Source organism: Trypanosoma rangeli (genome assembly GCF_003719475.1).
Source record: "Trypanosoma rangeli strain AM80 chromosome Unknown Tra_15.4_contig_00012, whole genome shotgun sequence".
Taxonomy (NCBI): domain Eukaryota; phylum Euglenozoa; class Kinetoplastea; order Trypanosomatida; family Trypanosomatidae; genus Trypanosoma; species Trypanosoma rangeli.
In genome coordinates this window covers 67,838-89,581 of record NW_021705756.1, presented here as the reverse complement: position 1 = coordinate 89,581, position 21,744 = coordinate 67,838, and the positions used below count along the sequence as shown (strand labels likewise).

At 48.0% G+C, this 21,744-nt stretch overlaps 14 protein-coding genes and 1 pseudogene across 14 annotated transcripts, besides 11 other annotated features; all 15 read right to left on the bottom strand.

Moving 5' to 3' along the window:
• Positions 1–5: part of a microsatellite that runs on past the window's edge.
• Positions 6–64: 59 nt separating this feature from the next.
• Positions 65–664, bottom strand: TraAM80_00705 (uncharacterized protein; the record flags this gene model as incomplete). The annotated part of the gene is made up of 1 exon (XM_029377774.1): positions 65–664. The coding sequence occupies one exon, from the start codon at positions 662–664 to the stop codon at positions 65–67; it is 600 nt and encodes a 199-aa protein (XP_029242433.1).
• Positions 665–975: 311 nt separating this feature from the next.
• Positions 976–1,002: a microsatellite.
• Positions 1,003–1,027: 25 nt separating this feature from the next.
• Positions 1,028–1,828, bottom strand: TraAM80_00704 (uncharacterized protein; the record flags this gene model as incomplete). Its single annotated transcript, XM_029377773.1, has 1 exon — positions 1,028–1,828. One exon carries the CDS (start codon positions 1,826–1,828, stop codon positions 1,028–1,030), a length of 801 nt encoding a protein of 266 aa, XP_029242432.1.
• Positions 1,829–2,110: 282 nt separating this feature from the next.
• On the bottom strand, positions 2,111–3,025 carry TraAM80_00703 (NUDIX hydrolase; the record flags this gene model as incomplete). Its single annotated transcript, XM_029377772.1, has 1 exon — positions 2,111–3,025. One exon carries the CDS (start codon positions 3,023–3,025, stop codon positions 2,111–2,113), a length of 915 nt encoding a protein of 304 aa, XP_029242431.1.
• Positions 3,026–3,117: 92 nt separating this feature from the next.
• Positions 3,118–3,147: a microsatellite.
• Positions 3,148–3,547: 400 nt separating this feature from the next.
• Positions 3,548–3,889, bottom strand: TraAM80_00702 (dynein light chain; the record flags this gene model as incomplete). Its single annotated transcript, XM_029377771.1, has 1 exon — positions 3,548–3,889. One exon carries the CDS (start codon positions 3,887–3,889, stop codon positions 3,548–3,550), a length of 342 nt encoding a protein of 113 aa, XP_029242430.1.
• Positions 3,890–4,264: 375 nt separating this feature from the next.
• TraAM80_00701 (putative dolicholphosphate-mannose synthase) lies at positions 4,265–4,990 on the bottom strand (the record flags this gene model as incomplete). Its single annotated transcript, XM_029377770.1, has 1 exon — positions 4,265–4,990. One exon carries the CDS (start codon positions 4,988–4,990, stop codon positions 4,265–4,267), a length of 726 nt encoding a protein of 241 aa, XP_029242429.1.
• Positions 4,991–5,386: 396 nt separating this feature from the next.
• On the bottom strand, positions 5,387–6,007 carry TraAM80_00700 (proteasome beta 2 subunit; the record flags this gene model as incomplete). Its single annotated transcript, XM_029377769.1, has 1 exon — positions 5,387–6,007. The coding sequence occupies one exon, from the start codon at positions 6,005–6,007 to the stop codon at positions 5,387–5,389; it is 621 nt and encodes a 206-aa protein (XP_029242428.1).
• An 87-nt stretch (positions 6,008–6,094) lies between these two features.
• Positions 6,095–6,122: a microsatellite.
• Positions 6,123–6,139: 17 nt separating this feature from the next.
• Positions 6,140–6,165: a microsatellite.
• A 264-nt stretch (positions 6,166–6,429) lies between these two features.
• On the bottom strand, positions 6,430–8,304 carry TraAM80_00699 (uncharacterized protein; the record flags this gene model as incomplete). Its single annotated transcript, XM_029377768.1, has 1 exon — positions 6,430–8,304. One exon carries the CDS (start codon positions 8,302–8,304, stop codon positions 6,430–6,432), a length of 1,875 nt encoding a protein of 624 aa, XP_029242427.1.
• Positions 8,305–8,537: 233 nt separating this feature from the next.
• Positions 8,538–8,554: a microsatellite.
• Positions 8,555–8,580: 26 nt separating this feature from the next.
• Positions 8,581–8,603: a microsatellite.
• Positions 8,604–8,642: 39 nt separating this feature from the next.
• On the bottom strand, positions 8,643–9,782 carry TraAM80_00698 (uncharacterized protein; the record flags this gene model as incomplete). The annotated part of the gene is made up of 1 exon (XM_029377767.1): positions 8,643–9,782. The coding sequence occupies one exon, from the start codon at positions 9,780–9,782 to the stop codon at positions 8,643–8,645; it is 1,140 nt and encodes a 379-aa protein (XP_029242426.1).
• Positions 9,783–10,061: 279 nt separating this feature from the next.
• Positions 10,062–10,092: a sequence feature (A-rich).
• Positions 10,093–10,114: 22 nt separating this feature from the next.
• TraAM80_00697 (putative ribonuclease HII) lies at positions 10,115–11,548 on the bottom strand (the record flags this gene model as incomplete). The annotated part of the gene is made up of 1 exon (XM_029377766.1): positions 10,115–11,548. One exon carries the CDS (start codon positions 11,546–11,548, stop codon positions 10,115–10,117), a length of 1,434 nt encoding a protein of 477 aa, XP_029242425.1.
• A 339-nt stretch (positions 11,549–11,887) lies between these two features.
• Positions 11,888–11,914: a microsatellite.
• Positions 11,915–12,154: 240 nt separating this feature from the next.
• Positions 12,155–13,531, bottom strand: TraAM80_00696 (uncharacterized protein; the record flags this gene model as incomplete). Its single annotated transcript, XM_029377765.1, has 1 exon — positions 12,155–13,531. One exon carries the CDS (start codon positions 13,529–13,531, stop codon positions 12,155–12,157), a length of 1,377 nt encoding a protein of 458 aa, XP_029242424.1.
• A 337-nt stretch (positions 13,532–13,868) lies between these two features.
• On the bottom strand, positions 13,869–14,158 carry TraAM80_00695 (hCG1640792, isoform CRA b; annotated as a pseudogene).
• Positions 14,159–15,249: 1,091 nt separating this feature from the next.
• TraAM80_00694 (uncharacterized protein) lies at positions 15,250–15,714 on the bottom strand (the record flags this gene model as incomplete). Its single annotated transcript, XM_029377764.1, has 1 exon — positions 15,250–15,714. One exon carries the CDS (start codon positions 15,712–15,714, stop codon positions 15,250–15,252), a length of 465 nt encoding a protein of 154 aa, XP_029242423.1.
• Positions 15,715–16,336: 622 nt separating this feature from the next.
• Positions 16,337–16,398: a sequence feature (GA-rich).
• Positions 16,399–16,589: 191 nt separating this feature from the next.
• On the bottom strand, positions 16,590–17,318 carry TraAM80_00693 (uncharacterized protein; the record flags this gene model as incomplete). The annotated part of the gene is made up of 1 exon (XM_029377763.1): positions 16,590–17,318. The coding sequence occupies one exon, from the start codon at positions 17,316–17,318 to the stop codon at positions 16,590–16,592; it is 729 nt and encodes a 242-aa protein (XP_029242422.1).
• A 199-nt stretch (positions 17,319–17,517) lies between these two features.
• On the bottom strand, positions 17,518–18,861 carry TraAM80_00692 (phosphatidylinositol-4-phosphate 5-kinase; the record flags this gene model as incomplete). Its single annotated transcript, XM_029377762.1, has 1 exon — positions 17,518–18,861. The coding sequence occupies one exon, from the start codon at positions 18,859–18,861 to the stop codon at positions 17,518–17,520; it is 1,344 nt and encodes a 447-aa protein (XP_029242421.1).
• A 439-nt stretch (positions 18,862–19,300) lies between these two features.
• Positions 19,301–19,319: a microsatellite.
• A 1,114-nt stretch (positions 19,320–20,433) lies between these two features.
• On the bottom strand, positions 20,434–21,696 carry TraAM80_00691 (GPI inositol deacylase precursor; the record flags this gene model as incomplete). Its single annotated transcript, XM_029377761.1, has 1 exon — positions 20,434–21,696. One exon carries the CDS (start codon positions 21,694–21,696, stop codon positions 20,434–20,436), a length of 1,263 nt encoding a protein of 420 aa, XP_029242420.1.
• Between the last annotated feature and the right edge of the window lie 48 nt (positions 21,697–21,744).

Genomic DNA, 21,744 nt, shown 5'->3' with positions numbered 1-21,744 from the left:
TATATGTTATGTGGGCCACGCAAGAAGCGCACGACTGCAGCATCTCAAAAAAGGAAACAACATTTTATATGTTTGATGGGCTATCGTCAACTGCATAGCCATGTTTCTTCTCTGACTTCAATGCTGACGACAACGACAAGGGCGAAGACGACGACGACGACGACGACGAAGTGCTGGTCGTGTCCTCGCTGCTGTGGTGATCGCACTGGCAGAGATTGTCAAAGTTGTAGTCGAACTGTGTCCCGTTTTCCTCCGAGTCAAGTGCCAAGTGATTGAGATTAAGGCGATCGGACCGCACAAGCTTGCATGTCGGACAAAGCATACTGGTCACATCATACAGCAGCTGCTCACGAGCTCGCTTCCTCAAGAACCGCTCACGATCCCGTCGCTGACTTCTAGAGAGCATCTCCTGCGGGCTCAGAGTGGCCAAGACAGAAGGTCCAACCTTCTCGAGCTCGCCGTCTAGGTTTCGCATGTTTGCTAGTAGACCCATTAGCTGGTCGCGAAAGGACTCCTTGTCTGAATACTCGGCACTCATTTTGGTCACTATGGCTTCGGCATACGACCCAACCTTCTCCGGGTGGACCCGAAACTCCCCCAAACCCTTCAGCATGGTGCTAAGCTGCAAACGAGCCTTTGCCCTCGTTGTCTCCGGGACCACCATCACGTGGGCAGCAAACTGATAAATAATTTTAAGGGCAAACAAACCACAGTGAGGAAAAAAAAAAAAGGGGGGGGGGGGGGCACCAACGCCTGCAACGACAGTGACCATCCACAATGCAACCAGCACTTCCAGTGGCAAAAAGCAAACACTTGTAGATGGCATCCGTATTTCGCTCACGACTGTCTCCTTTGCCCTCCCAATTTTGGTATGAACATTCACCAGAATTGCTCTTCGTAAGCACACACAAAATAAAAAAAAAACCCTCTCACGCATATTACAATCGTCTGCATCATCTTTCACGCCAACCTCGTCAAAAACGAAAAACAACAACAACAACAGCTGTCCTGTTTCATGCAAACACAGTCATCGCTGCCTCCACCATGCCGCCACAAAAACAGCGCACGTCGCACAGTTAAATGCGACGATAATTACACTGTAGATAATGCTGTAGAAAAGTTCCCACTCGCCCCATAAGTAGTATAAAATCGCCTCAACGAAGTCCACGAAAGCCCGTGGATTCATGACAAAATGTTTCAAGGTTGGCTTCTTCCCTGGTGGTGGGCTCAGAAAAGGGTTTGACCAATCAAACTCCTCCACTACAGTATCTTCCGCACCCTGTCGATGCTGCCGTGCCGCCTTCGCCAATTCGCTATGTTCATAGTCGGCCACGCGGGCAAAATCACGAAAGCATTTTGGGCTCTCAGGTGTGATGACGACCCGCACGGACTCAGGCAGTGAAGTGAGATCCTCGCACCAGAGGTACTTCGCGTGAACCTCCTTGATGGTGCTCGGCCACTTGAGCAGAGTTGCCATAACACCTGCGAGATGGTGGCGAGCCGCGCGTGTTAGAGGATGGTACCGGTCGTAGTCGTAATTGCTATCGCCAAAGTAGTCCAACAATATCTGCGTGATGCGGACAAGGTTCTCTGACTCGGTCTTTTCATTGGCTACCCAGTATAGGGGCGATGGGGCACGAAATGCCAATTGACGCTCAAGCGAGTGATCGCGAATCACACGATTCACCTCCTCCACATCGTGCTGAGCCACCGCCGCCCGCAGCCGTCGTAGAGCGGTGAGCGTCGCCCTCTCATCACCCGATACAAGCCCTGAAGATTGACAGTAAAGTAACAACAAAAACACCACACACTGCAGAACAACTGGCATTTGATGATGCACCTACAACAAAGCAAAATAAATATTAGACAATGATGAGATCTAACTGTATCGCTGTCAAATACATAAACAACATAGTTCCATTAACGAGTCCATCAAGGTGGTGTATAAAGAAATTTTATTACTCCTCTCACTTCTTAGGTTGTGCCTTTTTCAGCCATTCTCCCAAACTACATATACACAGAAGCACACATTATAATTGGCATCTCCAGCGACTTTCCTCCACTTCTCACTCACCTCCCCACTTCCCTCATTCTTTTTTTTTTCGTCAAATCAACCTTTTACCCCCTTACAACCTTCTGGGAAGCGCGCAACAACTGAACTGCACCTCAGTAAATCCATCGCTTGGAGTTCACTATGTTTACGCAATGCTAGCACTGCAGCAAGACGCAGTAAAAACTCGCACGTAGCAAAGGAGGTTATTCCCCATACGAGTTCACCAGGAAAATCTTCCTGCAGCATGGGTAACAAACCACCATCTTCTGGAATTGGCGGTGCATTTAGTGTGGGACATACATCACTGCATGCCACGGTCTGCGAGTTACTAGCAAAGAAGCAAGGGAAAAGGGCGGGTGCCGCCCTTGTTAGGGCGTGCCGTCTGATAATGCGGCAGTGCACTCGCGACGAGTCCAGCAAGAGACGAGAGAGGTGCAGATAATGAATTGAAGCCACTTCATCTGGACTGTTGCAGAGTGGCTCTACGGCGGTGGTGGCAACTGCAACTACGGGAAACACTTTGTATCCGCTGTCAAGCGAGTAAATCGGATGCAATTGACCAATGACATGGTACAATGATGCGCCAATGCCCACTTCTTCCATGGTTTCCCGCTGCGCAGCAGCTACAGGCGACTCACCATGGTTCACCTTCCCTCCTGGAAATGACATCTGATTCTTATGACAACGAACATTTGCCGTTCGCTTCGTGAGTGTAATGCACATCTCCTGAAATCCCCTCCCCGTCATCTTGGATGGTGGCGAGAGGAGGACCAACGTGGCGCCTTCGCGTTGATGGGGCGTTCGCATTGGATCCTGCAGGTGCGAATAGCGGCGCCCTGTGCGGATATCTTTTACAAAGAAATGTTCAGGAATCTCTAGTTCATCTAATCGTAGATGCAGTGCCCTCCTCACCAGCGCAACCCACTCAGATGTGGTGCGTGGAAGCAAATGAGTCGCCCCAGCCGCGGCCATCTCTTACAGAAAGGATCAAAAGTAGGGCAGGATGAAGAACCGTCCTTTCTTTCCCCTCTGCCCCTCCTAAATAGGGAGTGAATCCAAGGACGAAAAAGCAACAAAAAAAAGACAAAAAAAAATGTGTGTGGGGGGAGGACAAGGTCAACGCCCGCAAAGAGCAACAGGAAGATGAATGCAAGAAAAAAAAAAACAAGAAAAAACTCAACAAAGAAAGAGTATAATTCTAAAGAACATGGTGGCTAAAAAAGTACATCGTTTCAAAAACAAAACAAAATGGGTGCGCAAAGAGTCCAGCGTGCCATTCACCTGCGTCGCTCCCACACGGTACCACTTTTTTCCGTTTTCTGCTTTTTGGAAGCGTTATCCTTTCGTGTCGCGTGATAACGTCATTGCAGGCCCCATTTCCATTTTCTCTCCCCCGTTCGCGTGGTTTCGAGCAAATCGCCATCGCTTGTCGCCAGCGGCAATAAAGGCACACGCTGTGGGAGTTTGCATACGGCCACGTGTCCCAGGAGAAATCTAGAGTCCCTTGAAGACAACAATCGCCAAATAGCCCCTGTGAAACATGTACATGAGGTGCTTCATCTCATACGTGATTTCAAAACCAAAGCCCTCTCCAATCACGCAATGCCAAGATGCACCGTACTTCTTGTCCATCTGCTCCTTGATGTGCTTAGCTGCATGCTCATAGCTGTCTTCGTGCTTTTCAATCGCGTTCACAACAATTTCCTTGCACTCCGCCCGCATCTCCTCTGTCATATCACTCACCTTTTCCAACGGGTAGTTCAACGCGGAGACATATTGTCGAACGTCGTCCAAGTTGCAGGGAGATTCCGCTTCCTTGGCACCCGTTATCGCCATTGGCCCTCTAACACCCACTCACGTGGCGGTTTTAACAGTCAGACAAGGCTTTTTTTTTTGAAAAATAAAACAAAGAAAAATGGATAGGCACGAATGCATCCGAAAACACACATCAGAAAAGTCATATAGATATTTATGTCTGAAGAGACAGAGTCAGATAAACGAGTGTTAAACCATCACAAATGCAACAGAAAAAGTACACGGAAGGCGTTATCAAGGCACGGACGTAGCAAAGCAAGTTGACAAGCAAAAACGCATCTTCCCAGAGAGGTTTGCATACACATATAAATAATATTGATAGGCAGGTGCTCATGTTTGCACTCCAATGGGAGTCCAGTGCTCGTACTGGTAGACTTCACCCTCTTCATGCCAGACTCAAGAAGAGACGACACTCCCACCAAATTTTACGCCTTCATACGGCTGCCTTTCGCTGCCGTCAAGGTTAAACAAGGTAATGCAAATCGGGTGTAGGGTCGAAAGTGGCCTATTTTTGAGCGAGTGAAGAAGAGTGCGGATGGCCTGCTCCTCTGACAAGGCCCCCACGTCCCCAATAGGCACGGGACTCGCTGACGACCTGCTCAAGACAGGTTCCCGGTCCCGTCCGTAAGTCAGGCATTTATTTTCGACCAACTCATCGAAGGTCATCACCACACCTTTCTGCGCTACATGTGCGATGGTGGTGCCGGCCCCCCTATCAAGAATCCACGACAAGAGCGCCTGCTCAATTTCCTTCAGCCCACCCACATTGCAAGCAAGAAGAACCGCAAAGTTCTCGTCATCGTTCTCATTATTGTCGTCGTCAGTCGAAACAACGACACAATGAATTGGATTTTGTGCTACAAGAAACTCAAGCATCTGCCTGGCCGCCCCCGGTGGGAGACGTCGGTTAAGACTGGGGTTGCGAAAAACATCGCTCGTACTCTTGTAGAGGCGAAGGAAGGAACACAAACCCGGTCTCGTGTTCAGCGCATGATGCGCCGCATGGTCCAAAATGAGATTCCCCCAGAGACACTTCTGCCGCGCAAGTGCTGTTGTCCCCGGCTGGAGCGTAAAAAAGGGTGGGAGCTGAAAGAAGCTCCAGTGATCTGGTTCGTCCGACATGTGGGTGCTATGAGCAGCTCTCACACTCCCACTCCCTCTTCTTGCTGTAGATCTCCAGCAGAGTGATAAATGGAGGAATAACGCGATGATGATGGGGGAGGGAGGGAAAAGGGAGAGCGAGGAAAGTTCTTTGCGTAGACAAGAAACATGCCCATCCATGTACTGCCAGGATAGGCGGAAAAGAACACAGGGGGATGCGCAGAAGCGTCCATTCGTGCACTCGTTATCGCGCACAAAGGTAAGCCAGGCCAAAGTAATTAAATAGAGTGAGTGAGAAGGAAAAGGAACAAACAAAGATAAAAAGAAACGTCATCCATCACTCCCCTCTTTTGTTCTTTGCTGTCACATCAGGAGCTACACAGATGCATGTGTGTGTGTGTATATATATATATAATCCTAGTTCACACTTCGTACCAATTCCACGCCATCCTCTGTCACGGCTTTGCAAATAAATTTGTCATTGCTGATCACCACACGCTTCTTTACTTCATCGCAGCACTTTTGCATCAAGTCCACACCCTCCTGCGCCGTTAAATCAGGACGCCAAAGACGATCAAGCATCGCAATCACAAAGGTGGCACCGTACCCGTGGCATCCATACGGGACCTCCTGCATTGTCCCGAGGTAGTCCATGTAGTACAAATGCGGCCCCGTGGCGACGTCGTCATCAGCAGATGCTGAAACGTCATAGCCGGCAAGAAGGCAATTAACAAGATAAGCCCCATCACGACTGCGCAGGGCACCGGCAAGAGTATTACGCATAAATGAAGCTGCTGCAGAAGTTCTAATGACACGGCCGTGCTCCCGCATCCTCTTCAAGGCCATATTGCATTTGATGTACTCCACAAAATTAACCCGTGGGCCGTTTTCGCCTGTGCACGCCACCACCTTGTGGGAGTCCAACTGCGTCAACTTGTCTTCCGTGTCCATGATCTTGATGTAATAAAAAGCGTTCAGCCCAGCTGCTGCTACCAGCAGAAAGTTGTTACAACGGAAAGCAATGGTTGTCTCCGACATGGCTTCCTGAGTCACTGTTCACAGCAGATAGTGATGGCGTACTTGTTGATGATGAGCTGGAAACACACAAAGAGCAAAATCCTCTTGAAGAAAATAAATTAAAATGAAAATGAAACAGTACAAAACACTTCATATTTATTTATTTGTTTTATTTTTTTCAATGTTCATTTGTGATATGGAGAAAAAGAGTCAAATAGTGAGAGGAACATATAAAACAAAAAAGGGAAAATAGACAGAGAGCATTGAAACATCAATGCATACATGACTTTGTCTCACATATCGCATTTACTATGTATTAAAACCAAATCCCACAAATTTCCGTAGAGAAACTATCTACGGACATCACCAGAACGATATCCAAACTTCAACGCAGACTCATGCAATAAGAGCCAGGGAAAACGTGTATTCAGATCTGCTGTCAATCAATGAGTGATACAGTGGGAAGCAGGACGTAGCCACTGGCTCATCCCAGCAATCGTATGATAATAGTACACAGAACCATCGTCCGCCTGGTGCTCTGCAAACTCACCACAAACATTCAATTCAGGCCTTATCCACAACAGAAGTTCCACCTCCTTCCCAGTATATAGATGAAGCATAAGGTCCATCACTACCGCTAAGTGCGGGGCGTGCGCCTCGACCACGTGAAGAAACTCTCTCCGCATGGGATGAGGCAATACCTTGCATGTCGAACAAAGCTCATCGACAGCAACCTGCAAAGAACCACAATTACGTATTAAGTCATCCAAAAAGTCGTGACCGCCTTCGGCTCCAGAGTGCAAACTCCAGTTGTAGAACTCAGCATACCGCGACACAAACATCAATAATATGTTGTACACATCTGAATGAATTCCGAGACTTTTGCTCTTCTGAAAAGTGCCCCAGTGATGCATTCTCTCACCAGCTGAGTATGCCACTTCAACACTATCCAAAGAATTCTCCGTTCTCGCGGGATTTTCATGCCGTCCCTTTTTCAGCGTCTTCTGTGTGAATTCCACCTGTTCCTGTGTTCCTGTGTTCCTGCCTTCCGCGCCACGCCATGAGGATCGCGCCGTACGCATCAGGTTCTGTAAGGATTCTATATATTTGCATATGTTTAGCTGCGTCACATGGACGATGTCCAACGTCATCCTCCAGACACCCTCTTCAAGAACACTCAATGTGTGTGCCTCTACATCCCGATGCCGTTGTGTCAACTCCGTAACCAGAGCCTCTTGTTGCTTCAGTGCCTCTGTAAGCTCCTCCATGTTCATTGTCTTGAACGGTTGTGAAAGCAAAGGTGAACCCGATTGCCTCACTTCGCTACGACTGATGCAAAAAAGGCTACTGATGTGCTGTCGCAAACATGCAAGAAAATTATCATTGTCTCGGAGCGTGTGCTCCCTTTGCTTCTCGAAAAATTCCATTTTTTCATTGTACACCTGCTCCAAATGTCCCAGCAAACTTTGCAGTTCCGCGCGCAATAACGATAAAAGTGCCGCGGCGTCAACACTTACTTCCACACTTTCTTCATGTGCCTGCATTTCTCCCCTCGTCTGCTTCCCTTCCTCAAGCGATGGCTTTGCAAGCGCCGCGAGACCGTCCTTTAACGTTCCAAGCATGGATTCAAACTCCCTCCATTGCTCTTCCTGAACAAGACGACGGCTCTTTCCCTCCCATGCAGCTAATTCTAAAGCATATGTGCGAAGTAGTAATTGCCGATGTTGACGGTGGTGGCGCTCCGCTGCAGACATGTACGCGTCCTCCAGACCTCGCCGTTGGTATGCCTCTTCTCGCCGCAGAGTTTCCTCCTCACGCGTTACCACTGTCATGTAGAAAAACAGACGGTGCTCTTCCCCCTCAATCGCACCTCTTTCTTCGCGCTCCTCACTATTTACAAGTGCAGCGTCTGCTGTGTTCAGATGTGAATTCAGCTCTTCCATGAAACGCCTCACATCACTGAGATCCACTGAAGCCCCCTTTAACCCGTTCTTTCCTCGCCACTCCTCCAGTGCCTTTTGAAACGCACGATCCCGCTCCTGTTGTATGAGTGAAGGGGCCACGCGTACCCACAACACCGCACCGTCCCGCAGACGTTCCCGCTGCGGATTGCTTGACATATCTAGCGGCGTGGTTGCGCGGCAGAACTTTGGTGGTTTTCCCTCCGTCTTGTAGAGCACAAGACCACTCCATTTCTCAACGCCAAGTTTGGATATTAGAAGCGGGATGCACATCGTAAACATCTTTTGCGGAGGCACCGCAAGGGCAATACGGTCTTCCCATGACCACTCGTCCCCGATAATTCGCAGCACAACCATCAGTCCCCATGCGCTAGAAACAAAAACAAAAACAAAATATGTTCAAAACGTGGTTAGAGAGAAACATGTGTGTGCATGCACATACATTACGTGAACAAGAAGCAGAGTAAGGCCACTACAGCCAAACAAGCAAAATATACTGTAGCACAGCAAAAGCAAGAAACTGAATGATAGTACTACTAGTTGTACTAGTAGAGGCAGCAATTGTCATTGATGAGGTCCTTGTTCTTGTGATATATATATATATATAAGAATGCTGTGACACGGGCAGAAAGTAAAAAAAGAAAAAAAAGAAAAAAGGAAGACACACAAGCTAAAAAACTACACCGCATCGGTGTTCAAAAAGTTAAAAATGCAGGACGCTTTTTCTCCGTTGGCGCGTGCAACATCCATGGGAGTGCACCACACGCCTCGAAAAAAGCCCCTGCTGAAAAATCAGCTCCCACATGATACAAAAATTGTAGTGAATGGAAATACTTATCATCCACGGCACACAAATGCGCCGCTGTCTCGCCTTCAGTGGTGCGCACATTTACATCACAGCCACTCTCCAGCAAGAGTTGTATCAGCAAACTGTTGTCATCCCGTGTGTGAAGACAAGCCAAGTGAAAAGGGGTGAAGCCGGCAGCATCTTTGACGCTGGCATTGGCTCCCGCATGCAGTAGTTCTCCAATCACATCCAGCGATGGTTTACACAAGCCGCATGCGATGTGAAGAGGAGTTTCCCCACATTTATCACGTTGAAGAACTAAGGGTGGAGACACAGACGCGAAACGGTACAGGACATCACGCACTTTCCGTGATGCACCCTTGGAGCTGTTAATGGCCGTCACAAGCTCCTTCAATTCCAATGAAGAAACATGTGTGCTGTCCGTTTCAGTTTCTAAAAAAGCTGTGTCATTCGTACTATCCATATTGCAAGCGGAATCCGATTTTATAAAGGCGTTTGTCAGCAGAGCAGGGGGTGCGCCCCCTTCTGGATGATGGCAAAGACCAGAGGGTGCCGCCGCCCGCGAAATGTGATAACGCGCAAATACAAGTTTTTCATTAAAAGAAGTGATAACATTGTCACTGCCCCCTAGACAGCGATAAGCCATACGCGCTCGCAAGGAGTGAATATTCTCCTCGGCCTTAGTCTCCATAATCTGCAACTCCACCTCTGTTAAAGATAAATGGTACATCTCGTCCCACAACAATGCTGTATTCAACGACTCCGCCGGAAGTCCAAAAGAAGCCATCAACTCCATGTGCCGCACGTCGACAACATGAAATTGCCTCCAAATACGTGCCTCCTCTTTGTTTAGTGCATCTATAACATTTTGAAAACGACTCATCTCTTCGTCCTGGCACAGACGCAGTTTATGCGTTAACTCCCCAATGCAGTTCAAACGCCTCGTTAAAAGCGTAATAGACTCACTACCAGGAAGTGATAAAGACTGATCATCTTCTACTTCAGCCCCCGCCACATCTGTAGGCATGCCACACAAAAAACACACATACAAAAGCCTAAAAATACAATAAAATAAAAAATATGGTATTGTAATAAAAATATGTGTTTTGCCTTGGCGTCTACCTAAACTTTTTTTTTTTTTGAAGGAAAGTTGGAAAGCAATAACACAGAGGAAAGGCCATGAAGCTTTTAGAAGAAAAAGAATGGACGCAGCTGTCCGTCTCCATAATGCAGCAAGAGAGGGCGCTTCAATACAGGATTTAAAGCCTTTCCTTTTGTCTTATCGTTCTATGTCTACGCCCAGCTGTTTTTTTATTTTATTTTATTCTTCTTCTTTTCGCTGCCTCATTTTTCATCCATTCAGCTACATATGTGGGGGGCCTTCGCCTTGCGCTTCAGCTGCTTTGTTATGGCAGTAGCGCATGGCTTGTACGACTTACGGTGAATGGAGGAGACACCGTACCGCTGCACGGCACGCATGTGGTATTCCACCGGGTACCCCTTGTTCTCCGCAAACTGATATCTGGGATATAATGTACTCACGTAGTTCATAATGTCATCGCGTGTCACTTTCGCAAGACACGAGGCTGCAGCTATTGTTAAGCTCCTCTTGTCACCCTCAATTATGGGTTGGACGCATCCGCCTGTTTGGATATCTGTAAAAAAGTTGATTGTCCCCTCAGGGGCGGCGTGTCCGTCCACCAGAATCAAGGGTGGTTGCACAGGTTCCATATCAAAAAAGTCTGCCGCCCCTCTCACAAGCTCAATCTGCGATGGGACCACGTACCGCTTGTGATAGTCATGGGGGGCAGCTATGCAGTAACGCGAAAAAAGGTATTGTGCGATGGAGCAATGCTTCGGTCGGGGCGCCCTTTCAAGAGAAAAGCGTGTATCGTTCAACGTGCGCCAAATAGCCAAACAAGAGCGGTGCATTGTGTGCATGGAGGCCACATAAATGTTGGCCATATCTATATATGCGTGATTCGCTATACCAATTGCCCACAAGTACAAATAATTCCCACATATGTTTTGGCCGTGGTATGAAATTAAATACGGCGTTTGCATTGAAAGAAGCTTCTTAAATGGCAACTTCTGCAGCTTTATGTGGGATGGGAACCGCTTTGTCAAAACATTGTCCGGCGCAGCATCACCACCTGCGTGATGCACCACAAACACCTTGTCTGCAACTAAATCAAATAATGTCTGGTACCCCGTAATATTCTGAAATACCACATTGCGTTGCCCCTCAGACAAGGACTTACTATCAAAGATCTGAAACTCCTCCCTCGCGTTATACACAGCGCTAAGCTCATTGTTAAAGCTAGAAAACGGAATGCGACACACGGCGGCACCCACCACCGGCCCTGCCAGCGGTCCTCTGCCAGCCTCATCGCAGCCAATAGTGAGGTAGGTCTCCTTGATGCTCCGCCGAAGCACCACACCGTGCTTACGCATGTAGGACTCCGCCTGAGTACGCTCTTTTGGCGCCTTCCGGGTGTCTGCTAGGGAGTTTGTAAACATTTGCTGCTGCTGCTGCTGCTGCTGATACGCGCGGACAGAAGAGAGTGATGTCGGCAGCAAACCATCACGGAAAAGCTGGTAGCCGACAATGTCTAAAGTGCCATCAAGCGTCGGCATATCTGTCAAGGTTTTCCGCGACGGCAGCTGAAGCCTTTGCAAAGGGTTCCACTGCAGCCGGCGATCGTGCAACACCCCATTCATTCTATGCCAGCGCATTGCCGAGCGTCGGAGCGCGCCAGCAAGAAGCCGCGGTGAAGGTCTAAAACACACCATGACCTCTGAAGCAATAAAAAAATAAAAATAAAAAAGACAAAGGAAAGAAAAGCTTCTCTCTCACACACTCGACGACGCGCCACACAAAAAGATTATAATTATTAGAATAACCTGATCATTACTTTTCCCCTAATAGAAGTTAAAAATGGTAAAAATAAAGATCATTTGATCCATTTTTTATTGCCTTCGTAAGGCCAAACATAAGCTTATTTCACTAAAGACTAGTGATAAATTTCACGGTGACTCCTCCGCGTCACCCCTTATCATTAACTTACCGACGCGAAAGGGAGGCGCCACGGACGCCTTCAACCCACCCCCCATGTGGTGGGGCAGAGACGATTGAGTTGGGTTGGGTTGGGTTGGCTTTCAACACTTAACCTCCTTCCTACAGCACTCGCTCTATAGACATAACATAAAACCGAGTATACCATTACGAAGGAAAAGGAAAAGAACAAAGTAAGCAGTAACGGAGGATACATCCACAACAAAAGGGTGGGGAAGAAAAAGAAACTAATAACAATACAACAACCACTTACGGGAAGATAGATAGAAAGACTCAGGAAAGCTTAGGAGCACAAGAAGCATTTCTCTTTCTTTCTTTCTCTCTCATACCGTGCGGTTTAACTCCAGATTTGCATTGAAACGGTCAACTGCTGCAGTCAAGTGGGGGATAATAGCGTAGGGGTCTGCAGCAATGTATGTGCTTCCAAAATATTCTAATGCCCCTGTGTCACTGCGCGGGTCCAATGCACTACCGCGGTCAATCACGCGAAGAATAGCGGGCATCTTCCCTAGATTGTAGTTATTCGACGCATCCAGAGGTGGGTAAGAAAGAACAAAGCTAAAGCTGTGCACACCAACAGCATCACGGAGGGTCATCAGCGCAAGAGCAACCGCGCGGGCAAAGGAGGGATCTTCAGGATCCTTGCTGAGAACAAACAGTTCCCTCTCCTTGCGGGGACACACATTGGAGAACACAGCAGAGTTGCCAACACGAACCGCAAGACCAAGCATTTGATGTAAACGAACAAGTTCATCCCAGTAACTAGTTCCATGTTTCTCCAAGTATTGCATTGCTACACGCTGAAGAAGGTCAATGCCAGCAAAATAGCGATCCCTCGTTAAAACCATCTGGGCATGAAAATGGACTTGGGATGCAGACGCTCTTTTGCCCACATCGCAAATAATGTTCGGATATACATACAAGGGATCCTCGCGGTGAGCCCTTTTAAACCATCGATGCGACACAGCAACGACGTCTGCAATGATATCCGCATCCAAGGCCAATGGATCATGCAAGTTGGTGATAACAAGACTGTGCCACTTACTAAGCTTGGCGACATTCGATGCCGTGTACGAATGCGTTCCGGTTATGCGACCAAATATGTCCTGAGCTGTTCGTTGCTTGTTGCAGAAGTCACACAAATCAGCTCCACTACCTTCTGTGTAAAGTTTAGCCACTGCACTCCTTTCCGTCGCATTGCTACCATCGCTGCCACTGCCGGGTCTAAATCTGCGGATATTGTTAAAAAGGGCTGTTTCGCCGGTAACCAAATTGTGCACCTCCACCACCTTCTGATTTTCAATAGCCCGCAGCAGATGCTCGCGTGGACCACCGTAGGCAGAAAACATTTCTTCAGCTTTCGCGCGAAATTCAGGCAGGATTGACAAACGCGCACAATCGGTACGAATTGTGTACATGCGTTTAAAGACACTCCTGATGTGAGGGAGCTGAGCCAGCAAATCCGGCAGCAAGTGGACCGAAGAAATCGGCTTTTGTAATCGTACCGGTACATCATCCGTAACAGCTTTGACCTTTTCAAACAGCGGGGCATGCAAGCGTGGAATGAAGCCACTGACAGTAACAAGAAATAATGCACAGCCAAAGGTGGTAGCAACGATGCGCACCCACCGCAACCGCGGTGGTGAAAAATACCTGAAAAACGTCGTCCTCCACATGCGCCTCTGCAGATGACAAATCATACCTTGCTATCGTCGTGATTGTTGGTGCACAAGGAAGTGAAGAAAAAGTAAGCCAAACCAATAAACAAAGACGGAATTGCATGAAACAAGAGAACCAAAAAAAAAAAAAGTGTTGGGGACCTAGAAAGGCGTTAAAAATTTTAAAAATTCCACAGGGCGAAGTGAACTCGCTGCATGAGGCTCAGAAAAAAAAATGGAAGTGCAAAGCTGTTACTCCGATTAGCTGTAGTATTATTCCTTACAAGCGAGTAAAAAAACAAAAAACAAAATACAAATATAACCCGTGGTTTTCACTGAGAAAGTGCTACAGCTGCCTGGGGCGCTTCTCGGATGCGAGTACTCTGAAGCGGCGTTTGATGGTAATGCGGTGGCGGCTGTACTTGTCGTCGGGGCTAAAGCGAGCAGGGTGGGCGCTGAGCGTCGGCTTGCCCTCCGGGTCCATCTTCTTCAGTGTATATTGGCGCTTGCCGTCAACAATGTACACTTGCAGATGCATGACACACCTTCCCTCTTTCTCTTCTCTGTTTTTGTTTTGTTTGTGGGTGCTTTCCACAAATGCGTGACCAATGCTTCTTTTTCCCCCACAGCGACAGCGTGCGGACGGCGGTAGATAAAGTGACCAAGCGCAAGAAAATCAGCAAAGCAAATAACAAGAAAGAGGGAGAGAGAAAGAAGAGGTACAACAGCACACACCAAAAAAAAAAAAAAGATGGGAATCGATAAATACACGTATTGTCTTCATAACGTTCGCACCCGTCTTTGATCTGCCGGCACAGAGGCAAGCATACATGCTTGGATTGAAGTGACAATTCAAGAGATGGGGAATACGGGCACAAGAGCCAATACGATAAGTCATGTCGGCCATCACACCAGTTGGAGCACAGTGACTGATGGGGGCGACAACAAGGACTGAAGCAACTGACAGAATGGGGGCAGCCACAGCGACAAGCAAAATAAGAAAAAAAAAAACCGCTGAGTGCCCTTCAGACGAGGGAGACAAATCACCACCAAAAAACTCTCAGAATAATGCAACTCATAACCCCGCGCCACATCTCATCTTCCCTCAACTGTGTGGATCCGAATCGGCGTTTCTTCCCATTTTCCCCCATCTGTTTTGTATTCCATAATAATACATATCGGTACATGACAAATAAAATAACAAAAACTGCGCCAGTAAGTTACACTGGCGCTTCTGCCTCCCATGCCCGAAGGAGGGCGGCCACTCTTTTATCATCTAAGAATACAACAGTATATACAAAGAGAAAGACGCTTTTTTTTTGTAGTTTTTACACTACATTTTTTAAATTCTCTGGCGTCATAAGAAAAGATCTTTAATCCCCTTTTCTTTAATTGCTCCTTCTGATGTGTGCCTCATGTTTGTTTTAGTATGCAGCATTTTTCTTTTATCGCCCACAGAGGTGGGTCTGTAAAACTTGTCTGCCACGCACCACACTTGTGATGTAAAACACGCATTGAAAGGACGGCGCGTAGCACGTCGACGTTGGCAGGAATAAAGCCCGTTCTGGCAGTGCTGAGAGGTCCTGCAAGAGAGGTTTATTTGTGCAGGTAGAGGGTGGAGCGCAGTTCACGTCAAAAAAAGCACTTCCGGGAGAGGGCCAGCAAGATAAAAGTTTGCTACCTCCATGTCGGATTCGCCCTCGTCATCGTCTGTGACGAGCCCTTTTCTCAACGCCTGCTCGTGCGCCTCCACCACTTATTCACAGTACTTTCGCTTCACATCGGCACGCAGCTTGCGACAATTGAGTTCTACGCAAGCATCGATGCACAGCGCATAGCGCCGGAACACGCTGAATCTTCACCATTTCAACTTTCCAGCGACAACACTCCATCAAAGGCAGCAACAGCCCAGTACACGGAAACGAAGAAATCACATCGATGGTGACATCGTTCACAGGACCGTTGCGACAGGAAGGAATACATACCGTGCTATCGTGGATCGTTACCGGCTTCGTGCGGCGCCGCTTCAAGTGCATGCATAAACACCGGCAAGGAAGCAATGGATGCTCCAAGATTTCTACTGCACGCTCCTCTGCACTTTTCAAAGTTGCTTGCAAAGAAGGAGTTTTTATCGCTATCTGCATGGGCTCCCCATTTTTCGCGAGACACACCTCGTCTTCGCACCAATCCAGGGCGGCACTTTTTATATCGCGGGCCCTGACCATATTTCTTAAAACGATCTGAGAGGTGCGCACACCAACATGATTCACTTCATTTTTTTGCCGTTTTTGTGCCAAACACCAAAAGAAGGGGCCACCGCAGTTGTCGGGGCACCTCTTTGGAGGGTGCCCTTCCAATCAACCACCGTGTCCAACTTTCAACAAGCACGCGCCACACCATACTTCACAGGCAGCTCATACTGTGGGGTCTTAACTGGCGTCAGCGGTGGAAGCTTGGTGCAGTTGGTAACGATGTGCATTATTGAGCTATGGCGTGGGGTAATACCCTATCGCATCAACTCGTGTGTGTGCCCCATTTGACCCAACTCGTCCTCATGAAAGAGAGTTTCGACAAAAAAAAAATACCTTTAAGCCTGAATCGCGTCCCCTTCACCATTCTAGCAAAAATAAAGCTGCGACGCTGCCTAGCGTCCAGTAGAAAGCAGAGGGCAGAGAAGCAAGTCCAGATATTTTCCCCGGTCAAATAAAAGAGGTTGACCTGCTAAGCACGATCCACATTGCGGCAAAACGGGGGGACGAGAAATAAAACTTTCGCCTAGTTTTTCCTTTTTTCTTTCTCTCCTGCAATGAACGTCACTAGGAGATGCTTCCGATGCTGTTGCTGTTTTTGTCTCATCTTGTCTTTTTTTCTTCGTTAGCTTGTCTTTCTTACTTTTTGGTTTCCTTCTTATTTTGTGTATGTGATTCCCTCGTCACCTCTCCACGTCTTCGCAGAATTCTTTCAAACGTCATCTGCTGCTCTTCTGCCCCTCACACTCTCTCACTAAATCCCACATGCCACACATGCTACCACGGCTGAGAAAGAAGAAGCAGAGAAAAGACGCACTATCGTGGGTGTTGGCAACCCGCCCTCCATCTTGTTACTTTCCCTGTAGGAGTAACTGTGGGGCATTCTTGTACACCCATTTATGCCCGTCCTGAACAAATTCAAGCTCCTCCGCGAGTGACTTGAAAACCTTCCCGTAATCCACTGGTTGTTGTGGGTTGCCGCCACCAATTTGGGACATAATCAGTGCCTGATCGCCGCCGTTGGCATCCGCGCCTAGCAACAATTGAAGAATGCCATTAGAACCAAACATAATCAGAAAATACATGCTGAGAGATGTCACGTAATTGCAATCAAGATCGCTGATCTCTACGCCGTTCTGCATCATGCCACGAAACCGTGAGGCAAGTCCAAATGGGAATTTGGCCACCACAAACCCAGAAAAGAAGTAAGAAACCAACACCATCATGCCCATGTTGGGCACCATCATGAGGATGTTGTTCTTCATCATTTCCCCCATCATATTTGGATCATTCATCATCTCCATAGCGTCCGTCCCAACTTTTTTCTGTAGTGGACCTTGCCGCATTGCCTCCGCGCGCCGGCGAAATGCCTCCGGTGAGAGGTTTTTGCCCTCTCCCAGAAGCAGCTTGCCATAGTTCGCTACATTAATGCAGCACACCTTATCCATCTTAGGCTTTTGGGGCGACTTCATGAGGAGACCAGCGTAGTGGCGCAACATGCCAACGAAAATGACGATGGCGATGAGGGGGAAAAGCACCCAGTCACGGATGCTCGAGTCAAGTAAAATGTTCTGCGACATTGAAGGAATCGTGCTCGCTAAGAATCTTCCTTTGCTGACAACCACACACACAACAAAAAAAAAAAAAAAGTACGCAGTGCACAAAGCATGACAATCAACCACACTTTCCAACGGTCTCACTATTCCCCGACACGTTTCTTGATTTCGTGAACCTCATTTTGCACACATGGTGTTTGCCCTACCGACTTCCACCTCCGCATCAACAGGAGATAATAGTGTTGTTTGCAGCGTTGACATCAGGAAATATAATTTTTGTATACTTTGAAAGGCGCTTGCGGTACTCCATGGGTGAAATAGTTGAAAGTGTTTCGGGCTTCCACAGGAAGGATTTGAAAAAATTGGCCGCTTTCTTCTTCCATGTGTATTTTGTCAGCGTATCTATAATTCCAATATAATACACTTCTTGCTCGTACAAACTATTAATTCCTGCGCCAAACTCGTGAAATGCATTTTCCAACCGCGGCGGCGATGCTGGACGAATCTCCATGAGAGCCTCCTTTGGCTCGCTACCCATTGGATACGTCATACGCATACTACGTATATGTCTACCGGAGCGCGACACTTTAGACTCGTTGTAGGTTACACCAATTAAAAGAGAGTAATCCATGATTCCAGCATTGCCCAGAAATTCATAGTCCTTCAAAAGGACAGGAAGCAGTTTCTTCCGCTCATTTCTTTCCAACCAGAAGAGACGCGTAAGGTCTTTGTCTTTCCGAGTTTCCAGTTTGCAACTATCAGTGGCTGCGACAACCACCACTTGTCCTTCCAGCGTCCCGGCCAACTCAGGAGCCTTGATGGTTTCACGCGGAGTCTCAATAAGATACGGATGCGGCTCCCCCGGGCGTTGGATGAGCTTCAGAAAGTGCTGATATTTGCCGGGCTTTGGTATGCGACCTTTTAGGTCCCATTTCTCGTTCAACGCGGGGCACGACGCAAAGACATCCCCAAAGCAAAGTATATACCCTACAGCGGTGCTACTCTCGACCCTAAGAAGCATCGAAAAGCGTGTCAGCAACGTGTTAGTGTTCCGGGAAAGGTGTTCTGTGTACTGCGGCAGGAGTCCCAGTAGGACATCAACCTCCTCCTCCGAAATTGTTTTACACATGAGATCCATCGAGTTGGACCTGAGAAAAAGTGCCATGGATCGTCCCTCGCCAAGCTCCAAGACCAGCCGCTCTTCCGGCAACTTCCACTCGTTAGCAAAAGTAGCCTCATCAAAGCCGTCAAGTTGACGCAAGAAACGAAACACATCCGGGGCATACTCCTGCACCTCCACCATCTCCTTTTGCCCCTCACCGTTTGGCACTTCAAACTGCAATGCTCGTTTCTCCCGGTACTTCTCAATTCCTAGCCCCTCCAGCGTCTGGATGACTCCGCTTACGGTGCGATGTCTGAAAAAGGGCACATTTTCCTCCGCCCTCAAGCGGTCACGATGATTCCGCAGTTGAGCATCAGCTGCAGCAGCCAGTGCCCCAGCGACCTGTCTCCCAGTAAGACCACGTCCACTCGTGGCGGCTCCCCCAATAGACTGGCATGTTCCCATCTCCAGTAGCACAAAAAATGGGGGAAAAAATGGGGAGGGGGGAAGATATAAAAATAAAAAACGAACTATGTGTCCGTCTGTAGCCTTATCACCTCCATTTGTTCCAAAAACAAAAAAAAACGGCAAAAAACGGGAGGAAACAGCTTGATTCAGTGTGCGTCCAACATTCCCCACACTTAAGTTGTCTTTTCTTTTTTTCAACGCACAGATGAATTCAAAAGACATTTTATGATAACCGGCTCGCTGGAGCCTCAGAAAGTTGCTGTCATTAGGAACTCGCAAACGCCGGGCCCTCCTCCTCGCAGAAGGTCGCAGCAGGAGGCTGGAGCCTGAGAACATAATGCAAAAAAAAACAAGAACAAATTGCAATCGCGCCGCTTTCCAACGCGGTATATTTGTTGTAATAATAAAGTAGTAAGAGAAAAAAGAAAAAAAAAAAGGGGGGGGGGGGGGGAGGGTGAAGATTGAAGCAAAACCCTGCTCTCATTTACAAAGCTCCAGCTGCTCGCACACTCCACAGGTGGCTCCCTTAGGAACAAAGAAAACAACAAAGGCCCTAACAGACACTCAGTGCTTGTGTAAAGGCCCATACATATAAACATGGGTGTGCGTGTGATAACAATGAAAAACGTCTCTTCACATGTGATCAAAGCTGGTACTCTTTCGTCCCTTTTGACTATTGTTTTTTTTCCTCAATTCATAGCTTTGATTTCATCCGATGAAAAAATTGTCAACAGGCCTCGTAAATCCAAAACTGTAGGCCAATGCAATAAAAAGAGGTCGAGTGCGATCCGGCACGGGACCAAGGGCTTCAGATGGCAGCACCTCGACGTAGCCCGTTTCAACTCCCAGAGATTCAAAGGCGAACAAAATACGTCTACACACGTCTTCTGGCCTCAAGATGTGGTCAGCGCGTACGCGCTTTGCGGCAGCCATTGCCCACTCGTACGGACCACAGGCATACTTCCGCCGTGTCAGTGGCAGGAAACAGTTGGGCAAACTCAGGGCGAGTCCATTAAACTATCGGAGAGTTTGCGCCCCAACCATCGCAAGGGAAAAGTCAAATATCACGCACTATACGCTGAATGACCAACTATTATGCATCCTTCTACCTTCAATGTAAGAAGTACCAGCACCTCACATTGGGAATCCTCTGGATTACGAAACACGTGCGTCAGTTTTAGCAGCTGCCAGAGAGGGTGAAGAGCATGTTTGCCACTGCAATCCAACATTCAGTGGCTACGAGCAATCACAAGTCACAGACACACACACAATCGGTCTGTCAGCCCGTCAGAGGGATGCGCAGTACTTGTCCTGTCCTTCAGTCGTAGTGAAAATGACAGTATAAATATCGCTCAGAGAAAGAATAAAAAATCGTCTTATTGAAACCAAGATAAACACAAAAGGCACTGTAGAAGCAAAAAAGAAAATAACTCCCTACTCCTGACCACTTCCACCAGCACAGCTATATACAAAGCATCTTTATTGCCGCCATCTCCACAAACGAGAAAGCGAGATTGAAAAAAAAAAAAAAGACACACTCCTACACACAGGGAAGCGCGACGAGTCAAATCAATAACCACCTTGATCACCAAAACGTTCACTGATATCGTTATTAAACGGGTTAACTGGCGGAATAATGCCCAACTCGCTCGTTTTATTGAACAATAATTCACCCAACAAAGCAGTACCGAGTTGTGAGGGATGAAAACCATCAACAGGCTCAATGAGTTCCCAGAGGGGCCCGTCAAACAAACGAAGCATACTCGCAACGACATCATCAAGGGCATGAACCTGAATGTTTTTAAATTTTGCTGCAGATTCATTTAGAATACGAGGTATTTGCGCGTTCAGTGACTGAGCCGTCTTCCAGGTGGCATCACGGACCGTTTCGTTGCTATTAAGCCAACCCCAACAAGGGGAAATGTCAACACAATTCAAAAAGTCGTAAAATTCGGCATATGTTACATCGTTATGAAGACTCCCTATAGGATGCGTGCGATTGTGCATTTCATCGTACAAGACCCGTCCATCTGAAACAGGAAGTATCAAAACATGGCTTCCAGCAGGCAATAGAGCCTCAGCCTTTTCTAGGGCAGTGGTTAAGTGCGCGTAATACTCTGCTGGAGTAGTGACGGCGGGAGGACGATCGCATACGTCATTCCCAATCATTGCGAAGAACAAAATGGCCGGCTTGACAGACTCAGTTCGGTTCCGGGCAACAACATCCATCATTTCACTAAGGCGCGCGGTTGTGGCGCCGTTCACGCCAAGGTTCTGGTAGTCTCGATGGTTACATTTGTTTCGCTTCACCAACTCGTTGTACAATGACTTCATGGGACCCTTGCGATTCGGTTTGTAGTCCGACGCATGGGCAAAGCCAGTGATAGCAGAAAGCATGGGCCAATCGAACCTATTATTTATGATGCGCGTAAAATGTGCGAAAGCGTCATGCGAAAGTTCGTAAACCCTCACAAAATCTTCTGGAATGCCAAAATGCGCAGTGACGCTGTCCCCCAGCGCAATAACCCCCATGGGCGAGGAGTTACGACACCACACTTCCTCATACGCTGTTCCTGTGGCGCTGTCCACTCCAAAAATACCATTGCAGTTCTCGTCCTTGACAGCGTCCACAGTGTTGCGGCCAGGATACACAGTGGGATCCTTGTCGTCGCAGTCGCGGCCCCGCCATTCGCCCCCGCGGTTGGTGAACCGACTAGAGAAGAGGTCACCGTCTGCGTCGTTCGCGGGGCGCAGCTCCTCATCCTCCGTCAAACACACCTCCGGAAATACTGCGCACACATTTATTGGCTCGACATGCTCGAGGCGATACATCCTCCGCAAGGAGTTCACCGACACCGTGTCGTGGTCAAGTGGGAAAAG